The 25,830-nt window shown below is 38.7% G+C and overlaps 1 protein-coding gene across 3 annotated transcripts; it reads right to left on the reverse strand.

The window, feature by feature from the left end:
• Positions 1-37: 37 nt before the first annotated feature.
• Positions 38-24,696, reverse strand: ogdhb (oxoglutarate dehydrogenase b). 3 transcript variants are annotated; one of them, XM_041810721.1, is made up of 24 exons: positions 24,576-24,696; positions 22,484-22,904; positions 18,424-18,609; positions 16,823-16,916; positions 14,276-14,320; positions 9,648-9,763; positions 9,306-9,460; positions 9,064-9,210; positions 8,257-8,347; positions 6,595-6,774; positions 6,376-6,504; positions 5,929-6,108; positions 5,674-5,826; positions 5,397-5,499; positions 5,179-5,307; positions 4,944-5,094; positions 4,559-4,686; positions 4,279-4,457; positions 4,077-4,148; positions 3,768-3,893; positions 3,617-3,689; positions 3,325-3,488; positions 2,709-2,863; positions 38-1,847 (listed from the first exon to the last, which is right to left on the reverse strand). In XM_041810721.1, the coding sequence occupies exons 2-24, from the start codon at positions 22,715-22,717 to the stop codon at positions 1,727-1,729; spliced, it is 3,111 nt and encodes a 1,036-aa protein (XP_041666655.1). In that variant the 5' UTR covers positions 22,718-22,904; positions 24,576-24,696; the 3' UTR covers positions 38-1,726. The 3 variants fall into 3 exon arrangements, with proteins under 3 accessions (XP_041666655.1, XP_041666656.1, XP_041666657.1); XM_041810722.1 differs by lacking the exon at positions 14,276-14,320; XM_041810723.1 differs by lacking the exons at positions 14,276-14,320; positions 16,823-16,916; positions 18,424-18,609; positions 22,484-22,904; positions 24,576-24,696 and adding an exon at positions 13,005-13,019.
• Positions 24,697-25,830: the final 1,134 nt, after the last annotated feature.

The raw sequence follows: 25,830 nt of genomic DNA on the forward strand, positions 1-25,830 counted from the left end.
AATCTCTAAAGCAGGCAGGATTTGTTTCTGAGATGAAGATAATTTCAAGTAATCTGGTTGATTTGGCACAAAAGACGACAAGAACGGCAATGAGGCAGGATGCAAGTGGAGCACCGAGGAGATGAGCTGTAAAACTTTTAGGAATTAATGCAGCAAATATTAGGAATGATGTTGGATTTTCTTCAACTCCAGAAACTTGATGCTCGCTATATAACAACGGATGGGGGCTGGTTTTTGAATATTCAGCTATTTCTATGAGGCAGTTATCTCACTTTAAGATGACATTTTTTTGTGGTTTTATTGTGATACTACCACCAATCTTCGCTGAAGCACAGCAGACAACTGTCTGCTTACCGCCATTAAATGACAAAAGAAGAAGAAAGCAGTAATGTCCGCTGACAGATGTGGTGCAGAGGAACAAGAAACAATCAACTTTACAGAACATTTTTTTGCAAGTGATAAAGCAATTCATTTAACTTTGTATTTCCCAGTGAAATAGAGGGTCTCTGCAGTTAAAATCAGCACGGAGCAACGCTAAATCCATTAGCCTGTTAAAGGCAGTTTCCATTATATGTTAGCATCAAGCTAACAAACTCAGATGTACATGTACACCCTAATCCATCTCTAAAAAAATGTTTTTTTAACTTTCTCTAAAATAATTCTTTCAAAGAGTTATTTATCAGCTGTAAATAAAGGTAGAAATTCTAATATCTGCTAACACATTCGTGTAATTTTTTCTTCCGGTACGAAATGCCAGAAAAATCGTGCATCCCTTTAAAATAAAAAAAAAAAAGGATTTACAATTTCCTAAAAAAGGAGAGGTATGATATTGAATAAGGATGCATGAGATGTTTGTAGAAATGGAGAAAAGCTACACCAGGGCACTGCAGAATTCGTGATAAAAGTGCAGAAAACATACTGAATTCATCTGTTTTATCAGTTTCATTACTGCGTTTGACAAAATTCATTTTTTTGGGAATAAAAATTGGATAAAGATGCACTGCAGATCTGAGCAGTGACATACTGGCACTAAATGAAACCACGCCATCATCCTTCAACATCCATCAGACCTCAAACAAACTTTTCTCTTCTTATCCCCGTCATCTATCCAACCCTATCCTCTTCCCATCATCCGTCCCTCACTCATCTCTTCGATCTATGCCACAAATAAACCACTCTAAAACTACCTCTTTTTCTTTTTTTTACAGGTTTTAGTAAAAAGAGCTTTAACTATAAAAAGTATTCTTCAGATATCATTTCGTCTGGATAAACCCAGGAGAGATGTTTCATTTCATCTGTAATCTTCATGCTATATTGAGCTAATCATGTTCAGATGTAACTCTCAGTGTAAGCGTGATTTCTCAGCATATTAATAAATTAAAGCTGAATTTTTCTCCATGCAGTGCTTGTTTACATGATTTCAGTAAGATTGTGGATGTGCAGCGAGCAGCTTGTTGACATTTTTTTGCTGAAACTCTCTAAAATTTAAAAAAAAAAAAAAAAAAAAATCAACGTTTCATAAATTCATACATTCAAGCAGGTTCATTTTTTAGGTGTCCATTGCTGTGGACACGAGGTTTCCATGGTAACAGTGTAAGCGGTCAGTAAGTCATTGTGCGTTTCGTCTGATTGCCTGAAAACAATCTGATATGTCATAAAAAACGGCTGAATCTAAACAGGCAGGCTGGATGTGTGTTTGAGGATGGAGAGAGATGTAAACCGGTTTTTAGATTTTCCCTGAGAAAGCGTCAAAATCAAACGTGGTGTCCAGTAAACGCTGCAGCTCCGTGAGGTGAGTGTGTTTGTTTCCAGTGGCCGGAGCGGCTGCAGGATCTCGACCAGCGTACCTACAGAGGAAATACATACACAGGTGAGTATAAAGAACACTTCAGGGTTGCCAAATGCCCTGAAGGATTTGAAGTTATGAGATAAATGTTTATAAACATGAGAAAAAGTCACTATAATGAGATAAAACATCAAAATTTCATCAAAATGTCATCCTTACAGGAAACAGAGTTAAATAAAGTGCTAAAAAAATGTAGCGATAAACATAAATAAGTATGTCTTTTTAAGACATGAATATAGGAACAAAGAGAAACCTTAGAAATAAAAGTCAGGACTGTACGATTAGAAGTCATAATGGATTGTCATTGAGTCATTGACTTTCAGGATCTCAGCATTTTATCAAGATTTAGTTTCATTCAAAGATGATTAAAAAAAATGTAATCTTTTAAATACATTATAAAACAGATTTTAAAAAAACAAACTTTTTTCTCTTAGATTTCACTTACTCCCACTACTTTGAATTTTATTGTCAAAGAAAAACCCTCATAACTAAGCCTGAATGATGATTATTTACTCTGTAATACTCATCTTGAGAATTTAATCCTATACTATACACGATTTAATCATAAAATTATAACTTACTAATTCATAAATTTGACTTCATGTTCTCATTATTGTGACTTTTTTTCCTAGTTTAAGATTTTGCACTCCTTATCTTAACTTTTCATGATAACTTTGACCCTTTCATTCATAATGATGACCTTTTTTTTTAATCATAATTTTGACCACTGACACTGCTGTGACTTCAGACAGGTGGTTTATAAAGGTCTTCTTTCTTACTGAGGTAAACTTGTTCTCTCTAAACATAGAAAGACAACAGAAAACTGAACTGACAGGCGATATGATCTGAACCAAAACCTCACCAGACGGGGCAGCTGCGGTTGATTGTGGTGCGGATTCGGGGCTTGACGTAGTCGTAGTATCCCTGGTTCTTGTGCTCCTCCTGACACCAAACCAGATCAGCGTTTGGATACAGATCCACCTCGGCTTTCACCAGATCGAACGGAAACGGTGACAGCTTAAAGAGATTACGTTCTGATGTTAGAAGCAGTGCTACTGATTTGAAATCACACTATAGAACCGTGTTTCTGGTCTGATTTCTGGGGACAGTATTTTAACCCCAAAATCATGGTTGAACATTTTATCCCAGGCATAAACGTTTTGTTACTTTAGCTTTAACAGTGAAAGAAAAAAAGGGTGGATACAAAAGGAGCCACTAAGTACATTCCAGTAGTTTGACATATTCCTATCAGTAACAAAAACAGTCCAAAAACTCTCCAACTTTCTCTCCTTTGAGAGAAAATATTTCAACTCACTAAAGACATCTAACAAGGATAAGAGACCTTAGAAATACCAGGATTCCAGTACAGAACTCTAGTTGAAATATTAACTTCCTACACTCATGACGTTCAGGTACAAATGGACACTTTCCTTCCCTGCTTATAATCTGCTCATCTGAAGTACCTGTGTAAATCTCACCTGCTCTATACGGATGATAGCCACCGTGTCGTCCATTCCTCTGTTCTTGCGTTCCCTGGTCAGGTCGTAGTAGATTTTTCCAGTGCAGAAAACAACTCTCCTCACCTTCTCTGGGCTGGAGGCTGCAGGGCCGCCGTCTGGAATTACCCGCTGAAAGCTTGTTCCTGCAGGAAAAACAAACAAAACTTCAAGCAACACAAAGAGACATCACATCCGATATTCAAGCAAATAAGCTGTTTGCATTTTGGCTCATTGTGTTCTTTCTTCTGGGCTGTTAATGCATCAAACTCACCTGGCAGCATCTCATCAAAGCTGGACTTGGCTTCAGGATGGCGCAGCAGAGACTTGGGAGTGAAAACTATCAGCTGGGGATAAAAACACAGAGACGTATCAGTAAGGATAACCCCATTATCTTCTGTCTTGTCTCATAGTGTGTCACTCACAGGCTTCCTAAAAGGCTGCAGGATTTGTCTGCGGAGGGCGTGGAAATAGTTCGCAGGAGTCGAGCAGTTGACGACGATCCAGTTGCATTCGTACAGCTGATGAACGGCAAAGTCGTCCGTCAGTTTCTGGTGAAAGAAGATAAAAGTTACAGGTAGATCTGCATGCATGTGATAAAAAGATCAGGAATATTTCTTGTTTCACATCTTTGACACAAAGCTATAGAAGAGTAAAAGACATGGGCATGCAAACAGGGTTATAAAGACTTAAAAAAAAAAAAATCATCAATGCTGTTTGTGATGCAGACGCACAGGGAAAACATCAGGATCATCGTTGCACATCTGTAGAAACCTCTCAGGGCGGGCAGACGAGTGCTCAGGACCCTGAAGAGTCAAAACAAAAAAATCAAAGGCTTAAAATATGGAAATACTTTGAACAGAGCTCTTAGGAAAATAAGAGGTTATTTATAGGTAGGTTTACAGATAAATTCAGATTGTGCATAATAGCTCCTACCATTCCCTCCATGCCGTGAGGAAGCAGCAGCACGATGCCGTTCTGTCGGACCCATTTGGCCTGGCCTGAGCTGATGAACTGGTCGATGATACACTGAGCCGTGTTGTGGAAATCTCCAAACTGGGCCTCCCACAGAACCAGAGCGTTGGGACTGGACATGGCATATCCTAGCTCAAAACCTGCACACAGAAGAAGAAAAACAGAAAAATATTTGACAGTTTGCACAGGAATAATGGCTGAAAAGATGTATTTGATAAAGGTTTATGTGGCTGTTTCTCACCCAGAACTCCATACTCTGACAGAGAGCTGTTGCAGACGGTGTATGGAGCCTGATCAGGGGAGATGTAGTTCATGGGGATGCAGATCCGCTTATCGACGTTCTGGTCATGAAGAACATGATGACGATGGCTGAGACAAAATAAGGCAAAACATCAAATTTGCAAAATAAAAGAAATGAATTTGCCTGAAATTTAAAATCACAATAGATCATGTCTGAGTCAATTACAGCCAGTATAAGCCAATCAAATCATCCAACTCTTGTGTCTTAAGTTTGAGTGTCTCTCAGTGTTTATTTGCCCACAATAGCACCATCTTAAGGTAGAACCACTTTTAAATAACCTTTCAATGTACTGGGAATGTGCATATCCTTTGTCAACTGTGTATACCTGAATGTTCCTCTCTCCACATCCTGCCCACTGAGCCGAACGTGGATCCCTTCTTTGAGCAGAGACCCAAAGGCCATATATTCACCCAGAGCCCAGTCACAAACTCTCTGATCCACCATGTTTACTCTGCCCTTCAGGATGCGACTTAAACCTAAAAACACGCAGCAGAAACACAGATTACAAAGACACTGACATGTCAAGGGATATCTGTAGGGACTGGGAGAGTTATCTGTACCTCCGTGTATGGTGAAGTCTTTCTCTGGGACTGAGGAAGCGATGTTTCCAATATTGCAGAGGTCTTCTTCACTGATGCCGGTGGGAGGGCAGGACATTGTTCTTGGTTGTCCATCAAGAGTGAAAAACTCTACAAACACAAATACATTACAGCACAATGCATGCAGGAAATACCTTAAAAATGATATTCAAGACATTAAAATTAAAAAAAGTTCCTACCTGGCCACGGTGAGTCCAGCCAGTGTTTGATGTGCAGGATCTTCTCGTCTTTAGAGCGAGTGTAGGCGTCCTCGCAGATTTTGTCATATCTCGCTACTTCCTCCTTAAAAGGAGAAGTGCATTTTCACATCGCAATGTCAAGATAATAATTTGATGACAATGCTTACTCTAAAAATTTGCATAAAAGCACACCTGACACCGGTCCTACTCACTTTATCTACGACAAGATAACTGTACATTTTAAGCATCTTTTACAGCAGCAGCTCATACTTTTTACCTCATACTCCTGTGCTGTTACAACTCCCTCCGCAATAAGTTTTTCTGCATACATCTTCAGAACCCCCTTCTGCTTCTTGATCTGCTTGTACATCAGCGGCTGAGTGAACATCGGCTCGTCCATCTCATTGTGGCCGTTTCTTCTGTAACACACCTGGAAGAGAGGAGGTAGAAGTTTGAGAGAAGCAGAAGCTGTAAGTACATGAAAACGCTCTAGTAAAGGTTTTGTTTCACTGAAAAAAACATCTTAACTTACCAGATCTACGACCACGTCTTTATGGAAAGTGTTCCTCCACTCGGCCGCCACATTACACACGTACATCACGGCCTCAGGGTCGTCTGCGTTGACGTGGAAGATGGGAGCGTTGACGACTCGAGCGACGTCTGTGGGGTACGGAGAGGAACGAGCCATCCTGGGGTCTGTGGTGAAACCAATCTGCAGGGATTAACCACAAAAAAATTACCTTTGGGTTTTCCTGCATTCGTCTGCATTAAACTGTCTGAGTTGCGTGATTTTACAGAAGTGCAATTCTAAGTAAGAATTAGCAATACTTTATTATTCACAAGGGGGAACTTGCAGTAAGAAAGCAGTGAGAGATATGTAAATAATAGAAGTAGGTTCATAGGAATGTGAATCTGCTAGTGCAGATTCACCTTATGCATCAATTATAGACTTTGGAATGAAGAAGCTTCATGTCTGTACCTGGTTGTTCACCACCACATGAACCGTGCCGTGCGTGGTGTATGACGGCAGGTCAGACAGGTGAAACGTCTCGTAAACGATCCCTTGGCCTGCAAACGCAGCGTCACCGTGAAGCAGAATAGACATCACCTGGAGAATCATTAAACAGGTTACAAACATGAGCGAGCAAAGCAGCTTCTCATCCTCAGTGTATTAACATAAAGAGCTGATTCAGCGCACCCTCTTGCCCTCTGTGTCCCCGCAGTAAAACTGCTCCGCTTTGGTTTTCCCCTGAACCACCGGGTCCACCGCCTCCAGGTGAGACGGGTTTGCCATGAGGGACAGCGTGATCTGACGGTCGCTGACGCGGTTCATCCTCTTGTGATACATCCCCAGGTGGTACTTCACATCTCCTGAACCCTGAAAGCAGTCTTCTGTCAGCAACATTATATGCATACAGTAGATGTTCATTCTTAGAACTGTCCTGTTTTTGGACCTTTAAGCAGCACGCTATGCTAGCTGTATGCTATATGTGCTAACTAGCCACAACTGAGCAACTTCCTGTTAGGTGTTGTTTTACTATGCTTTGCATAATTTCATATGAAGTATGTCTACTGTGTGCTTAGCTGATGTTATTTGAAGATGTAAGACAGCTTTTTGTTGTATTAAGCAAAACTGTTGATTTAACTCTCAAAATGTCACCGAAGACTGAACACAGCAACAGGGAATAAGCAGAATAAACTGTTCCTTCTCTGGAATCTGATTTTCTTTCCAAAAACTGTTGTAAAAATAATACATATTAATATATTTTCCACTTTAAATGATTCAGTCTTTAAAAACAACTTCAACCTGAAATATACATATCAAATATTAATTATATTTTTTGTGTTTTTTAACTCTGTAAAAGCCAGTATGTTTACACAACACCACTGTTTTTTATCGAAAAAATAAAAAATAAAATAATTTCTATGAAATAAATTTCAAGGATTATTTGATTAACACTATGATCAGGCTCTGAGATGTGTCAATGATATGCAGCAACACCAGTTTGGATGCATCATTGCATCATATATTTTTTCTACAGTGTCAGATTTAAAAAAATAACACTGGAGTAAAATCGACTGTGAAAATATTATATATTAATTTTTTCCCCCACTTACGAGTCAGTCTTTCAAAAACTACTTCATCCTGAAATATACATACTAAATATTAATTACATTTTTTTGCGGTTTTAAAAGCCAGTATGTTTACATAACTCCACTGTTTTTAATTGAACAAAATCACAAAAACTCAATAAAACACACACTCTAGTCTTTAACACACACACCATTATCCAACATTACAAGTGACACACACTTATCATTTCAGTAGCAAGGCGGCCTCACAGAAAACTTAATAAAGTGTGAAATTTTGCAGCATGCTTTGAATGGGGAAAAAGTAGCGCCATCTGCTGGACAAATCTAAAAATTGAAAACTGGGACAGTTCGTATCGTTAGGAACAAATATATTTTTTAGCTTTTGTGTAGCTTAGCCATTTTAGGCTAATATAAGGAAATAATTTCAAATAAATAATCATCATTTAGAATTAATATTGTTTTGGAAATTTGAGCTATATTCATTCAACACAGCCAAAATGGCTTGAAAATAAAAACTGAATGGCATAAAATGTCCCCAGGATCTCTTCAGGGTTAATGTGACTGTGTTAATCGTAGTGTCACAGCATAAACTGTGGACCCCAGGAAGCACAGCTTCCTATCTATTATAAAGCTGATGGGGATCTAACTAAACAAACAAAAAAAAAACTAAATGAATGAACACAATAGTTTACCCTCATAACAATGACTATCACTGAGAGGTTTTTAATCAAAACTTTCACTCAGGCACACCAGGTAATGTTCAAACCTCGTCTGCAGCCTCCAGTTTGGAGTCGAACTGGCAGAAAATTTGTTCCAGCTCCTTCCGGATCACATTGGCGAGAACATTCAGTCTCCCTCTGCAGATGGAGATGGATCATTAGGAAGGAACACTGAGGCACAGACTGCTGGATGAATTAAATGAAATGATTTTGCAATAACCCAACGAACTGTTATCACCATTAAATGTTCTGAAAATGAAAGTGTCCATATCAGTGCTTCCCTTACATTGAGCAGGGACAAACTACTGTACAAGATAATCATGCCGATTTTGGGTCAGACCAAAGCCAGCAAAGGGCCGATTGTCTGATGGTTCTCAAGGTTATCTAGCCAGACTTTCCTGTGTGGGTTTAGGGTTATCTTTCCCTGTCCAGTCTGCTTAGAAGACTATTGGAGTCGCTCTTACTTGAAATTTTAGAAATTAAACATGTTCAGTATTTATGATCAGAAGTCATTTAGGACTACAGGAGGGAGACACTGACTCCAGAGGAAACTTCAGCATGCACAGAGAGAACATGCAGACTCCACTCAGAAAGACCCTGTCTGACCATTTTTTGATCCAGGAACCTTGGTTTGAGGCAACAGCCTTAAGCCCTCAACAGCAATCTCAGTGGAAGATTTTCTAATCTGAAGATTTACCCCAAGTGTTCTTGGGAAAAGATATTCTCAATAGGCAGACATTCTTATAAACAAAGAGGAAACGGCAGTTGTCTCATATGCAGACTTAACAAATACAAAATGAAAAAAAAAAAAAAAATTAAATCTTAATGTTTGGCAAAAGAAGTTAAATGTCTACCTGTGAGGCATCCCCATGATCACACTCTCCACTCCGCTCTGACTTGACTTGTCGATGATCGTCTTTAGGGCCGGGATGAGCGACTCGCAGCCTTCCAGACCGAATCGTTTCTCTGATGACCACTTCCTCTGCAGGAACTCCTCAAACCTGTGAACAGGAGATGCTTCTTCACATTTCACTTCTGCATGCTTTCTTCTTCATTCACTGATCTTTACTAGAACAAATGTGACAAACAGTCAGACCTGGTGGATCGGATCATTCGGCCCAGTAGCGTCCTTTTCTCCTCCAGATTGAACTGCATGACTCCTGGAGTCTCAAACTTCTGTCTGATCCACTGACACTGATCCAGGTCATTAATGAACATAAACTCCACACCGATGTGCTGACAGTACGCCGTCTACGAGGCAGAGAGACAGCTAATAATAATGAAACATTTCACTGTTATCCTGTTTCACTAAGTTTATAGATTTTGTTGCTATATTAAAGATGTTTAAACACAGGCATGATTGAAATTATTGTTACATAGTATTGAAATGGGTGTTTTGAAATTATACTTTTGACCTACTTTAAAAAGTATTTTTTACCTCCAGGCGCCGTATGATCTCTCTGAGAGGCAGAGCGCTCTCATTGCCTCCGATAAAGGTCGTAGTGGGAAGACGGAAAACTTTATCCAAGTCAGACTCTGTCAGCCCGTACACACCTGGTGAAAAGACAACAACGCGAAGAAGAAGAAGCTCAGCCATTATGTAAAACCTAAGATAAATCTCCTCAAATACAAGCCATCAGAATCCATTTTCCCAAGGAAGAATAAGACGACCTTTGTGTGTAAAATCGGTCATGTTCCCATTCTAGAAGCATTTCTAGGATCTAATTGAATCTATCGTGTCTAATTGGTTCTAATTTTAACTTTTAGTCCCATAGGAGGCCAAAGCTCTTTAACAATCTTGAAATTACTCTAACGTCTTCATCAGGACCACAAGGCTCTAAACTAACCTGCAGAACAAGAGCGTACACGTCTTCATTTAGATGTTGCTGCTGGTTTTCATCTGCTGTTGAGTTTGGCTGTGTTTTCATTATTTTGTATCTTTCTATTTTTTTTTTTTTTGTTATGCAATGTTAACTTGCCATTGAACTTATATGTCTAACCCTAGAGTGTTAAATCAGGTTAACAGCATTTATGCTGTTGTAAAACTTTTATTTACTGGCTTTGTAACTTAAAATAACTTCTCTTGGAACTATTTATAAAACTGCAAGAAACTTAGTAGTTAAAAATCATATCATGATATTTGAAAAGCTATGAGCACACCTCTGTAGCACCTGTTCTATTAACAATCCACACCAATCACCCACTGGCAAGCTGTTTTAGAAAGGAGTGTAGCCAGACCTTCTATTTACAGGCTGCAACTAGTGAGACATAAAACTTCAGCCCTCAAAACATATTTTTAGGTTTAAAGGATGAAGATGAACAAATAAAGACTCTAGGTGACATAGGTCTGTTGGTCCTTCCTAAAACTACATAAACTTATTCATACATATGGATTTTTATAGCCGATATCTCAGTCTTAACTCTCAGCAGAAATCTTATCTATAACACAATATTTGGTGTCAGGATTAGGAGACGTCTGTTTGGTGCTACCGTCTACTGTAACCTACAGAGTCAGCAGAGTGTCTAACAGCATTAATCTTCTTTTTCCTCCTTTCTGGGTTTTCTCTCTCTGATGGTATTCTGCACTAGTATAACCCAGGCTTGTCCGCTCATCGTTTAGTGCATCCAGTAAGAGGGCAACCATCTTTCATTGAAAAATAAAAAACAAACTGGCTAAAACATTTAGGTGACAACTGTGGCCGTCAACTTCTCTACAGTATACAGCAGCATTAACCCACAAAGGGGCGGTTTTATGAGAGCGTGGCATCATGTGAAAGCTATAAATACCAGACTCTTGTTTTCCAGCCATTTGTCTCATCAGGTTTGGAGTGCTGTGGAGTTCATGCAGTACATGTTGATTTTTCAGAGAAATTCCCTCAACAAACAGCTCTATTTAAAACCATGTAAATATTTGCTGAACATAGAATTTTACTTATGTTGGCTCTTTTACCTTTATTCATTTGAACAGCTGGAGAGAAACAGAAAAAAATGTGCATCAATGTACCAAACGGAGCCAGAACTGAGGTTTGAAACTTTGACCACTGCAGGGAGGGCTTTAGCCTGTGTGTATGGGCGCCTTATCTACCTACTGAGCTAAACCAGGGCCCAGTATTTGCTTTACTCTGGCTGTACTGCAAGGTGTGTACCCCCCACTGGCTTTATTTCCACTCACCCCCGTCTCACATACAACTGCATACAACACAGTCTGTTGGCCTAGGTGTGAAGTTGAGTACCAGCCAATCAAAACTTAGGCCTGGGTGCCACTAACATAGTCAGCGTATGGAATCACTTTCTGTTTTCCTGTTGCTACTGTGTTGCTCTGTGCTGTTTCTCATGCTAATAGAGTAAAATTGTTTATTTTCCATTATTTTTTATCATGCAATTTTTACTTTGCCTCATTAAGTATGTTTTGTACATCATGATAAACGGATATCGGTTCCGATTATCAGTATTGGCCCTGATAAGGAGCTTTATCAGCTCACCCCTAATTTAGAAGTTAATTCTTTGTATTGGTTAAACTATATTCTGTCAGTAATGACATAATTTTGTACGTTCCACTAATATGCCATACAAAGATGATATTGATTATACCAGTATTCAATTTGTTTTGATAAATTTTGTTAATACAACTCAAAAGCACCAATATTCCATGAACAGGTACCATACTTTTTCAAACCATTAGTTTGTAGTTAATAATTTATACTATTAAAAAGAAAGTCACATTTTAAACCAAAATAGAAAGAGAGGGTGCTGAGTAAATTGTACAAATACACCAGCAATGTTTCTGGTACAAAACATTGCCAGTATCTATGTTAAATTAAGACATTATGCAGGAGTTTTCCTGTAATTTTACAGGAAAAAATACCTTTGTTTATTTCAAAATAAGAATGAAAGCAAAAATAAGTAATATGTAAATGTTTAATAACAATTTTTTTTAGTTTTTGCTTCAAAATGAATAAACATCTTGGATTTATGAGTTTGTTTTGTACATTTCAGTAAAAAAAAGTGATATTTTTGTACTTCCTTTGGCATTAACTAAATAATTCTGACTTAATTTCACCAACAATATGTCCACTTTGTTTACATTTTCTGTGCAGTACGCTACCTGCAGCATCATGAGGAAGCAGTTACTACAGCTGAGAGCAAACATCAGAAAACAAACAGGAATGTACTTGTGAGTTATTTGTTGCTTTGATAGTATGTCTACACAGCTCTGACGAGCCTGCAGGAGACATTGCTGGCTAGCTTGTGTTTATTTTACGCATTGACGTCCAGGATGCAGAGATAAGACAATATGGAACAGACGAGGGGAGGAGGGCTGGATCTATGTCCGTGTTTGCACATCTCTGTCAGCAAAGTTAGTGCGGAGCTGTGCTGATGTTTCAATCCAATATGGCCCAGTCAGCTCTCTGCCTTACGTAAAGGATCTTTAGACTCTCCCCCTCCTCTCTGTTAAACCACCCCGCACATAAAATCACATAAGTTGTTTTCTTCCATGGCACAGAGCAGAGGCAGAGCGATCCAAGACAGCAATCAAAAAGAGTCGGCCTGCGATCCAATCACACTAACGTTTTAATGAAGCGTACGGAGATAAGCCCGGATGAGTCTTGTTTGACCCCGCTGGACGCCGAGCAAAGGTTAGGAGGAGCCAAAAACACACTAAACACACATAAACTACACACAGCCTTTCTAAGAAGCACCAACCCTCGCAGGTCAGTTCACTGAGTCAGCGCTCTCTTCAGCCATGTGCAGACTCTTGTGAGCTTTAGAGAAAGCCATAAACTAGAACTCTCACCTGGTGGTTTTATGTCTCTGCAGTGTATATAATAGTTGGCTAGTGAAAGTACAGTGGTGGGTCAGGAAGAAGGGCTGGAGGGACTGTTGACCTAGACGTATCTCCAAACTGTAGTAGGTTTGTTGTCTGAAACAAAGAGTCATTTCAGTCTGTATACAGAGTATACTGTGTCCTTTTAAAGCACGTTTATGACAAAATTAGCGAGAAAAGCTGTTAGCAGCTTTTCGAAAACCGTTGGCAGTCTCCAGGCCTATCACTGGGGTTGAAAAGACCCAAACAAATAAATGCTGCTGAGCATGCCCTTTGCTGCTGAGTGATGCATGTGTGCCTACAGGTTTCAGACTTGTTTCTTGCTGCCCCCAGCTTAGGAAGCTTAGGAGGTGCCCTATTGCTCCCAGGCCTGGAAAAACTCCCTTGGGGGCTTGGGGGAGAGAGAGAAATAAAGGAAGAGGGAGGGAGGGAGGAGTGTGGAATGAGGGAATTAAACAGGAGGAGATGGTCAGGCTTGAAATTATTGAAAGACATAAAGAGATATAGATAAGGCTTGCTCCCAAAATTCTGCTGGTAAACACCAGAAGTGGGGCTACAGTGGTTAATGGTGGTGGCTGCAGCTGCATTACAGTTTAAACAGAGTATATGCTCAAAATTATAGGCCTGAAATGATAAATAAATATCAAGAATTAGCTAGGGTAACTGAGTAGGGATTCTGATGCAGACTACCAAGGACTAGGTGTTTCATCGTTTAGCCCACTAATCACTCACTTACCAAGTTGGCTGAGACGGACATGGATCAAAAAGAGATAGCACGCCCATCACTACGAGACAGGCTGGATGGATGTAAACACTTCTTGCTACCACAGACTACATCATTTGAAGGAGTTGTTTTCAAACCAGTCTGGATGAAGGCATTCCAGACTGCCTCTGTGTGCAGTTTGAGCTAGTGGATATCCAATTTTCTTTAGTACTCATTGTGGTGCCCCCACACAATACATTAAGAATTACCACCTGGTATCCAAATGCTCAAAAGTATGTTAATAAAAGATATAAGCAGATAAAACAGATTCTCAGATCCAGTTGTCTCTCAAAAAGCCAACAGAGAGAGGACTAGAACTGCAAATACTGTACTTTTAAGTTAAAATGCTGACGATAAACCACAGAAAACCCTGATAGCAGCCTGTTAGAGCTTCAAATGTTAATGCCCAAAATAACACTCCATGTAGTAAAGGGTTAGTTCCAATTAAAAGAGCAAAGGTTTCATGTTCTGGTCCTACCTCTGGGAGTCAGATCACACAGACCATCCTTATAATGAGACAACTCTGGATAAATGGAGAGACACAGTCACACATACTGCAGGTTAAGTTTCACTCACAGCTTCTCATTTATTCCTTTACCAGCTGATTTAGAGCCTAACAACGACATCTAGTTTGACCTCTGTGAACCTGAGCGTCACCGGGACAAAGGAGAACTCGGTGAAACAAAACAATCACACTTCAAACTATGGAAACGTCCTGTTTCGGCTCATAACAATCACCTGCTTTTAAACACAGAGGCCCGTGACATTCATTGGGGACAATGACAGTGTGCTGCAGGCATGCTAACATATGTACCACATATACAAATACTATTCAATTTGGTCATAACTGTGACATAACTGACCAGTCTTTACCAAACCAGCTGGGAAAACATCATGAATCTGAACAAAAGGTCAAACTACAGCATCCCAGTCAGATCCTATTTCATCTCAGTAACAGAGGAGATTATTATTACCATCAACAATGTTTCAGTATAAAAGGTAAAATTACTTTTTAAACTTCAGAACTGAAAGTTATTAAAAGTGGGATGTAAACAGCCATAAAGCATCATGTCTTATCTTCTCTCTCTATCGAACCATTACTTGTTTTAGAAAACTTCCTGATATGAATGCCAGGACCCATAATTAATTAAGTAAAATACCATAACACTTTAGTAAAGATGGGAAAGATTAAGTGCTTGTCTTCTTGCAGCCCTGGGAGGCTTTACTTGGAGCTAAAGGCTAATGTTGGCATGCTAACAAACTCACAATCTCAGTCATAACAGCTCACAAACAAACAACCATAAAGCATGTTGTGTTATCTTGCTCTCTCAGGAACAATAACTCACTTTACAGTTTGAGCTGATAAGAACAACAGGGCACAAACATGACATGAACCACAGACTGTTCAGATACTTTTGAGACATGACTTAAATTATAAGAACATAGATTAATAGCTGTTTGTAAATAATTGCTTCATATATTAAATAGAGGTCAACAAATATTCTCTTTTCAGGACCAATACAGTAGTTCATGAGACTAGTACTTAAAACTTATTTGCTCTCACTGTCTGAGAGAACGTATTTATAGAAACATACTATAAAATGCAGCACAAAAGATGAACTTTCAATGGCATTTTTCATCTAAAAAGTTGGCTGCCTCCTTTATATCAGCATGATCAGTATAAGCGTTACTAAATGCTAAGGTGTGCACCATCATCACAGGTACAGCCACCACAATAAACCACTCAAAATTAACCTGATGAACTAAAAATTTGCATGTTGAGTCACTTTTGGTATTTTTTTCTCCATCACAAGCTCAGTATAGTGCATTTAAAGACAACAGAGGAATTCTGTTTAGTAAATAAAGCGTGTGGAGAATTGGCTTGATTGAAAAGACTTCTCAATTAAGGACACAATTAAGTAAGGTCTTTACTTCACAATTATCACCACAGCCTGAGAGTTTAACTAGCATACTGTTAGCTAGCAGGATTGAAAACATGTACTAAAACAGCAGATACACAGAAACTGACTGTTGTGGACTAAGCTGAATACAAGGCAAATCATCACACAAGAGTACAGTTTTTCTCTTCTGGGTAAACAGAAGTCTCATATACTTGTGCAATTTATATTCTGTATATTATGTAAAAGAAAAAAGGCTCAAAATCTGTTTTAAAATTTCAAAACATCCACAATTAAACCACTCTGGAAATTTCTAAAAACATTACCTATTTATTTTCTGCATTCATCATTTCTTTAGTTGCCCTGTGGCAACACTTACAAAATCAATTAATTGTAAAAGGAGCTCCATATCTGCAATGATCAGCAATCATCCAAAAAATAACTAAATCTATGTGATCTAGAAAACACAACTTTTGTCAACTAGGATAAAAACTTAGACTTTGTGAAAGAAACGGAAACTCAAGTAACATAAAGGCTTAATGTTGAAAATGAACTCAAAACATCCATTAGTAAACCACTATGAATATGTATGAAAGTAATTTCTTATCACTGTTTTTTTTCTATTACCCACTGATTTAACAAACAAAAAAATGCCTTTAATTGTCAAACAGTTACGTCAATAATTATTTTTAGGAGGGTTTTTTTAGGGTGTCTTTTAAGTTAGGCAGAAATGGCTCATTACCACATGCTCATCTTCTCTCACGTTTCCTTCTCATCTGATTTATTGCTCTTATTTATGATCTAAAAGGGTGTGGGCTTTAGGTTTACAGCCTTATATTTAGACCCAACCATTATAAATACATGATTGAGGAGTAAGGGTGTCAACAGAGAAGACAAAAAGAAGAAGGGATTTTTATGGTGGTATCAATAAAGATAAAAGGTGTTGAATGTAAAATAATGAAAGAGGACACCAAAGGAGACATTTTGGGGGATGCCACTACTTTTGTGACCAGCTCTAAAAAGGAAAAGGGTCAATTAAAGAGATCAAGTGCTTAAAGACAGGGGGGATAAGAAAGTCAATAAATGGAGGGAAGGAAAGGGACCCAAAAAAGGGATGAATTTCTCACCAACATTCTGGAAACCAACAGCACACGGTGTATCGTCAAAGTCTACACAGCTGATGTCCAGGGGGTCCAGCTTGGCTATGTGGTGTCCTCGTACCTGCACAAACAACAACACAGCAGCTCAATGTTTGTGTGCAACAGGTCGTGGTTTATCAGCAGAGTTCAGCAGATAAGTGTCTGTCTGCTCTTTGTAAACTGCTGACCACTTCCTAAAGATTTCCTAACATCTGTCCGTGTTAGCACACGTGTTTGAAACAATGTTTTTACAGGTCATTAGCTTATTAACTAAGCAGCCTTAAAGAAAAACTACAGGGCTAAAAGATTTCACTCTTTTGCTACTAAAGATTTCTTCTTCATTCTTCTTTATCTTCTGGGGCAAATACTTAACTCATTATGCATTGTAAAAATGTAAAAATTATATCGTTTTATGTTCAACAACTCCCATAAGTCTTTAGTGTTATAATAAAAATATACTGACATGAAAATAAACATTTTTCTCCATCTTCTACTGGCCTTGATTTGTTAGCTGCACATTATTACTCTCTCAAACTCTATAGAACATCATGGTTTCACATCATTTTTTTATATAAACTGTTTGGAAAGACGAGTCTCGTGGTGAAAAAATGAGCCTTGTGCAAATTAACTGGGGAATTTATTTTGCCACTGCACAGAGAAAAGGAACTACTCATACCTACATATTGAAGGGCCAAATCTGATTTGGTTACAGCCTAATCTACTAATGTGTAGGTCATTTCACCCCTGAATTCAACTGCAACTACATTGCTGAAAACCTGAAAGCTTACTTGAAAGGAAAACTGCTTTATTAAATTTGACACCAACACAAATCAGAGAAATAAGCAGTTTTTACTCATGCATATCCTGCCTATCTGCTAAAGCAGGTAAATATGGCTCTCTAGTTATCATTTACCAGTCTGTTTCAGCAGACAGAGGCTCACAATAAAAAAAAAGACGAGCCTCCTTTTCAATAGATTCTCTGCACTTGAGACGTGGCATTCATGAGACAGATTTGAATGCCCTGATTAGTTAACATACATGCTGAAACAAAAGTCGAACTGTGTTGTAACTGCCATGCACCAAATCTGAAAATACCATGAGAAGTAATGTATCATTCTGTAGTTAAAGTTCAAAAGCTTTCCAAAGTTTGTTCAATAAAGGAAAGGCATGCTGTATCCCGTAGATTTTCATGACATTTGACGAATAGCTTTCTAGATTTTGAATAAAACACAAAAAGGTTTTAAAAGTAAGCCTCAATGTTTTTACTTGTTGCCTTTTGTAACTCTTGCATCCTAAAATTAAGCTGTTATTATTTCATGGGACAAAAAAGTAATTCATCTCTAGGCAGCTACAGGGGTAATCTATTGTTTGTTTGCTTTAGTTCTTCTTTATCATGTCTGTGGAGGATATCTTGTCCTGATACCAGAGGACTGAAGATAAACGTCATGTTTTTGCACCACAGACTCTTTGATATGATTGTTTAAGATTATTTCATGCTGTAGTTCAGTGACATCTTCAACACATACAAACTCAAACTTATCATAAAAGTCCATCAACAGTGACATAATCAACTCAGATGTGTCATTTACCTGGTAAGCTCTTATAAGTGTTTGTACTGCTAGATGATCCTCCACCAGTTTCTCCACGTTGGGCTGAGCTCCCACCAGAGCCTGGATACTGGTTAGTCCCTGAGAAGTCCCGAGGGGAGGAGGGCTCTGATAGGCCGAACCAGGGGGAACCCCGGCGTTAGCATTACGGAAAAAAATATCCCAGGACTGCAGGGAGAAGGAGACCGGTTATTTAAACATGTTTTAACAAATATTTCTAGTATGCTATTAGCAGCAATCTTCATTAATATCTAGATCACCTGCTAAACTGAAAGCAGAAGCGAAAGAGAAGTATCAGCTTCTTAAAAACAGTCTAATGTGTAAGGCTAATTTCATGGAAGTCTATCCAACAGTTGTTGAGATAATCCTGTTTGAATTAAACTTTTAGACTGACCTACATGAAGTCACTGCCAGTGCTAGAATCATGTCACTCGTGTTTCTAAAATAAAACCCTCATTCACTTGTGTTTGACCTTGTGTTTCACTTTCTAACCACAGAGGAGAGTAATTGGCTTATTCCCATGAGAGGATTTGAAGATTAAACGTAAAGGAAGCTTCCACACGCCCACCTCGGGGGTGGATATCTGCTTAAAGGTGTGGTGTGACATAACAGATTTACTACAACACTTTGAGACATCAACACTTGGCAGCATGATAACACACAAACAGATAATGACTGCAGAATGAGAAACCCAGACTGACCTGACAGAAGCAGTGCATGAAGATAAAACAGGATTCATTCTGGCATCCAGAACTGCTGCTATCTCTAAAACTCTCTGTTTGAACATTTTCATGACGTCTTTAAATTGTGACCAAGCCAAGAGTTCCAGATTATTACACTATTTTGTGGAAGTTTATCAGGTTAATGATTGTAAGTCTGAGGTCGTTATACTTGGCACAATAAATGCAAAGTTTAATGCTCCAGATAAGTTCAATTGTGATTTGGAAGTTTATTTAAAACTTTTTTTGTTTTCTTTTTTTGGAATTCCTAGGTTGAGTACTCAGTATTCAAGTTCTTCTGACTGTCTCTCTGGCAATCTGCTGAAATTACTAAGGTGCCCTAAACAAACCCGTGGCACGCAGCTGTCTGACTGACAAAACCTGGGCAAAATAAACCAAACCTTTTCTTTAAATCTGGCCACCTCTTGTCCAGTTATGTCAAGAACCTACTGTCATTTTTCAGGGTGGTTTCACATTTTAAGCCTGGATCTGAGCACACTTTACCCAAAAGTCTGGTTCCATTTTGCATACAGGTATACTATACTCTGACACCATGCCCAAATCCACTTGTAGAGGTAGTTAAAGGAAAGTTTCCTGAGTATTCAAGACATCACTGGAGATGTGGACACAACAACGCCTGAGTGGGTACCTGTCAGCAAGTAAAGCTGTTAAGGCAATTCTTAATGTCTCCTGCCTCTTAAAAATCATTGTATCCATGCAACACAAACCCTCTTCATGCATCTGAGATGCATGGTTGACAAAGAAGGAGGAAGAGGATTGTTGTTAGAGTCTAAAAAATGAAAACATCCAAAGCAGCCTGCAGGACCGACTCTATTGTCTACACAGAGCATAAACAAATACTGTCCCGTTTGGTTGCAATAATTGTCTCTACTTCTTTCTTCTTATTGGTGGATTTGCAAAACAGTTACGTGTAAACCTGCATCAGACAGAAAAAACATACCCAGGTGAGCTCTATGTTATTAATGTAAAAGCAGACCAGTTGAAGGGAGGGTAGGGTGGAGCAATCAGGCTCAGGCATGGCTCAGACAGTTCTAGTTAGAGTGAAAAGGCCCTAAATCTGTACTTCTTTGTATTTTTGTTTTGCTTAAAGTTAGCTTTTTTCTGTAGACTACTCTACTCTGACTGAAGGTCAAACTGCTGTGATTTTGGTGACAGCCATTCACAACTCATTCCCTCTGCTGAACTGTCTGTCATTCACTTTCGGTACAGTTTGGAGTTTGTGACTGTGCTGCTTCACTACTCAAACATGCACAGACAAACACTCAAACACATACAGTTCAAACACCATTTGTATCTACCTTTACCCTACTTGCTTTGCAAGGTACAGTATCTGTTAACAACTGAGACATCGTGTTTATCTTTTCCAGACCTTCAGAAAGAAGGTAAAGGTGCACTCACAGGAAAGGGACATAGACTTTACAAGGTGGTTGATACCAGTTATCTGAATATAAGGAAACCTTTTGTCTGTCTGTCCTTTTATATGTCAAGACTGATGCTACATACAGTGCATAAAGTATTTAATTAGTCAGGACCAAAAGCAAGTGCAGAGCAGATTGTGAGGTGATCAAATGAGCATTTCAGGGTCATTTCAGTATCTATACCTCAGTACAAACAGCTTTGCAGACAGAGTTCTGTGCTCAAGAAAACAACCAATCTGCCTTCTTTATATGAGAAAATGTTGATGACTGCAAAGGTTTCAAAACGGACAGTCCTCCTTTACAATGAGGCATCTACACTAGTTGAACTGCATGACCCCCCTGATGACCCTTCAGGCAGCAAAGCCAGCCAGGACATTGACCCAAGCTGCAAAGAGACACAACCCAAATACAGCAATTTTGAATCTTTTTGATGTTGTGAATTCAAATCCCTAAAGTATTCAAATATTAGACCCATGTCCAGGGCTGCTGCACACCTTTTGAAATAAAATCTATGTCGTTTTAAGATGCTTTTCTGATTTCAAATTGGACTCAAGAGCGTTGATTCTGATTTTAACAGCTCTATTCTTTTTGGGTTTTTTGCATAGCTTACAAGTCAATTCATGGTTATTGTTGTTTTCCATTGCCATCCTCTGTGTCTGTTTTAATACTTTATCTTTACCCAAAGATGCAGTTTTCATTGTCTTTTTAAAAGTAATACACTGTTGTAAACGTTGCTATTAACTAAGTAACTGTTAATTAAATAAACATAGTGAATATATCCACAAAAAAAGCATGATTATAAAAACATATGAAACTAATGCAACAGTGTAAGCAGGTCTCAGCTAGGGTGAAGTGCTGTCTAAAATGTGAAACCTCTCAAAAGCAAAATGAAGACTTTTTATGACCTTATATTTTAGGGGTGAATAACATCGTCAACATGGTATCAGTTTCAGCAGATATTAGCATCAAAGTTAACTATTGGTTGGTGGATATATGGAGATTTCTGCTGATATTTACAACCAATTTATTGGCTGTAGATATCAGCGTACAATTGCTGAGCTGAGGCTTAAGAACATCACAAAGACCAAAAACAAAACATAAACTCTAACCAGCTTTATAAAATAGATCTGTTGCTACAGTGTTTTGCAAAGTAAATATTTTCTTTTAGCCAATGGAGTATTGAGGCTTTAAAGCGACAGAGAAGACTACTGATTTGGATCACAAAAGAAACATACCTTTAAAAAGTATCTATCTCTTTATGCCAGACATTTGAATAATAATCTGTGCCTATCAGTGGCAAACAAAAATATTCTGGTAGCTCTATTCTGCTTAGGCATACTTGTCTTAGAAGAATAGATTACTAGTAAGATCACTTTACAGGCATTTCAGCAGATTTTGCAGCTGCTGGCTCAAGAAATCTATTCAAGCTATTTCAAAATATTTCTAACCCACTATTCATTTACTGCAGACTGCTAAATCTGTTAAAATAGAGCCCAGGTTTTACTAGAACTACCACAGAGCAGTTATATGTCTCTGTGAGGTATGCAATTAACAAATAATGAAAGAACGGTGGTAGGCTAAGAAGGGCTATGGTGTTTTCTGTGGTTTGAATTTTATAAGCAGGAGTAGACATTTGTGCAAAGTTTGATTAAAACTCCTCAAAGTGTTTACAAGACATCATATTGACAAGAACGGCCTGGACAGCAAGGGATGAGCATAAAGCCAAATGATTTTGACCTTTGACCTTCAAAATCTAATAGGTGTGTCCCTGAATAAGGGTCAACATTTGTGCATAGTTTGATAAAGATCTGATCAAGTGTTCTTGAGTTTTTGAGATAACATGACACAGGTGTGACATCAAGCACAAACAAAGATGCACGTTACCTTGTGCACATTCCTGGGATTCTCCAGCCATGCATAGTACATCTCCTCCACATAGTTTGAGCTGGTTCCATTAAGAAAGGGCTCAGAGGCCACCGATGTGTTCAGGTGCCTCAGAGGCTGAAACGTCCTTAAGCCTCCTTTGGTCGCTAAGAGTCTGTGCTGTGACCGGCTCTGTGCTGTCTGTGCAGCAGTTAAAGGCCGAAGCCTTGACACTGTAGTCCTTATGCGATGCATGGCTGCAGGTCAGCCACAGTTCCTCTTCTCTTCTCCCTGACTGGAAGAAGAATGCAGTTTTCCGGATGAGTATTTCCCTCAGGCTTCTCAGCTGCAGCAACACTTCCTCCTCCTGTCCAGCTGAACCGGTGAGACTGGCTTCTTTTCTGCTCCTGCTGCTACTGTTCTGCTGTCTGCACTCAGGATCCTGTTGAGTTTAGATAAATAATAAACAATTTAAACAAACTATAATGAGGGTCCCTACACACTTTTAACCACACCCTGGTTCACTGCACAGAAATTAAATGTGAAATTGTATAGGACAAAGTGTCCAGACCATGGCTCAATTTATTTTTAACAAGCCTGCAGCAAATTCTAAAAATAAAAGGAAATATTGTCCACATAAGAAGACAAAGCTTGTGATTGGCTGCATTGTAGTTTCAAGGCAGTGCTACCATGCTAATTCTGTAAACAAACATTTTAACAATGAATTTAATGTTTTTTGAGTGTGTCTGAACTGAGACCACACTGTTAATGATTAACATTTTCAAACCAAAAATAGTAACTTTTTTTTATTATTATTTATAACACCCTGATGGCTTATGGCAAAACAGTAGTACCATGACAGCCACTGGTAGATAGGGAAGACCCAGGCCCCTTAAACCTAATTGGCCTCCCAAAAATCCTTAAAATGACTGGCTATTAGCGTTATCAACCATTGACTTTCCATTCAAGCATACACAATCTCTGAGAAAATCTTGACGTCTATCAGATTGGTTTTACTAACTTTATCGTCCACAAGGTGAGGTATATGGAAGTGACCCCACCACCCTTACACCCAAATTTGATGATTTCTGTCAGATTTAATGCCTCTGTTCTATCAATATAAATAAAAATAGCTATATTCGTCATGACAACAAGCTTGTACAGCAAGCATAAATGCAAAAAAAGACTGATTAAAGTTGAATAAATGCATCTATAACACAAATATTTGACACAGACACATCTTAGTGAAGGTTCTTCCTGAAATTTAAGACCTTTCACATGTAAAAACAAGACTTTTTAATGTCTTACATTTAAAGCATCCAACTCAAGACTACTAAAGGGCCAGAAGTAGACCATAAACTGTACACAAAACAACCGTAAGATCACTCAACTGTTTGTGAGCCCACTTAAAAATCATATACTCTGCATTTTGCCGTTTAAAAACTTGGCCTTCTGGCATTAGAGGTTACCATTTTTGGACAACAAAAAACTTTTTTAGACATAGTTCCTCGCTATAAGACCCAAAGGTTCCTATTAGTTCCTGGGGGAATAAGTCCTGCAGTGGAAAAGTGTCTTTAGTTCTCAAAACTAAGCTACACTGACTGTACTGTAGCTAATTACCAGCACTAGTGGGCCATATCTGAAGATACAAACCTGGGTAAAGTACACTCATATCTCAACACGTACACAGTAAACACAGCCTACACAGTGGTGGACGCATTCATCACCTTAGGCGACATTTATTTACCTGCCTATATCATAACTACCGGAGAGACCTTTAACGGAATAGCTGTCAAACTCCTGTCATAAAATTTAACCTTCACGCTCACTTCCAACCAAATTCTAGACTTATACTTCGTCTTACCTGTCAAATTTCACCACTATCGTTGAAAAAAACTTGAAATTTCTCCCCATAATTTTATATTTTGAACGGATACGTCCTCACAACAGCAGGAAAGCACAGTCAAATACCAACCGTTGAGCGCTCGAGCGCATTCCAAATGTTTTTAAAAACTCTACCCGGCACGTGCAGCTCTCCCACACAGAAAAAACCGTTAAAAACCCGTTCATTCGAAACGCAGCTCAACTTTTTCTCACTTTTGTCGTTCGTTACCTTTTCCTGAAGACTTGTTGACGCTCTTGTCTCTTCCTCTACAGTCTCTCGTGAAGAAATGATAAGCTAACGCAGCTCAGTCCTGCGCCGGGCTGAGCACGAGCAGGATGCGGTGTGTGGACTGGAGCTGTCAACTGCTGGAGACCCGAGGGAGGGAGGGAGGGGGGAGTCTCGCGCTGGGGCACTGTCTAATCACTCTGGTGCTGATCTGCGTCATGACGTCGACGACGTCGGATCAGATACAGCAGAGTTGCATCAGAAAATACCGTAAGTAAGAAGGACTGGTCCAACGGGAGTTTACCGGAAAATAAACTAAATAAAAAAACAGAAACTTCATGTACGGTAATTCAGCCAGGCACTTCTAAGAAGAATGCGAACAATGTACCTCTTAGAAAGACAGAGAATAAAGATTAGAACAATTATTAACAACTTATAAAAATGGTTTTAGGAAGATAATTTGGATTTTTGCTTTTTAAAAAGCCGTGCTTAATTTGTATATAATTTATGTAAATATTTAAGACCAAGAGCGACAAAATGTGATCTTCAAAAAGGTCACATTAATTTTTTGCTATTTTTATTACTATCCTACTATCTAAAGCAAAGGACTATTTTTTATTAGGCTGGGCAATTAACATAACTTACAGTTTGATAAAATGATTTTAAAAATATATAGCTGAGGTCAGAATTTATTACAACAGCATTTACAACCCCAATTCCAATAAAAGTTGGGACACTATATAATATGAAAATGCAAACAGAATGCAATGTTTGTCAAATCTCATAAATCCAGATTTTATACATGATAGAATTCGACCAACATATCAGATGTTTAAACTGGAAAAAAGCAGAGACAAGGAAACAAAAAGTTGTGAAGTGGTTCCGATGGAAAACAGCTGATGTCAGAAACATGACTGCATATAAAAGAAGCATTTTAGAGAGGCAAAGTCTTTCAGGAGTTAATACTTGCAAAAAAAAAAAAAAAAAAGTTCTGGCTTTGAATATCCCACAAGCCACAGTGCATAATGTCACCAAAAGATTTAGAGAATCTACATGACAGAAAGAAATAAATCATTATAAGTCGACACAGTTCACAAATGTACGTTAAAGATGGAGAATGTGATGAAGTTATATGTGAGCAGGATCCAGAAAGCCCGCCACGTTCTCTGGGCCATAGCTCATATAGAATGGACTGAAAGAAAAAAAAAGGAAAACTGTTCTGTGGCCGAACAACACGCCTCTCCCAAAACTCCAGCAA

This window comes from Cheilinus undulatus, linkage group 17 (assembly GCF_018320785.1).
Source record: "Cheilinus undulatus linkage group 17, ASM1832078v1, whole genome shotgun sequence".
Classification (NCBI taxonomy): Eukaryota; Metazoa; Chordata; class Actinopteri; order Labriformes; family Labridae; genus Cheilinus; species Cheilinus undulatus.

What these genes read in the sequence shown, in the direction of transcription:
- ogdhb (XM_041810721.1), bottom strand. Translation starts at nt 22,717, where the DNA reads ATGCATCGCATAAGGACTACAGTGTCAAGGCTTCGGCCTTTAACTGCT. An exon ending in TAACAGCACAGGAGTATGAG is followed by an intron (nt 5,500 to 5,673) that starts GTAAAAAGTATG and finishes TCTCCTTTTAAG; the next exon opens with GAGGAAGTAGCGAGATATGA. An exon ending in CTCACGGCATGGAGGGAATG is followed by an intron (nt 4,149 to 4,278) that starts GTAGGAGCTATT and finishes TTGACTCTTCAG; the next exon opens with GGTCCTGAGCACTCGTCTGC.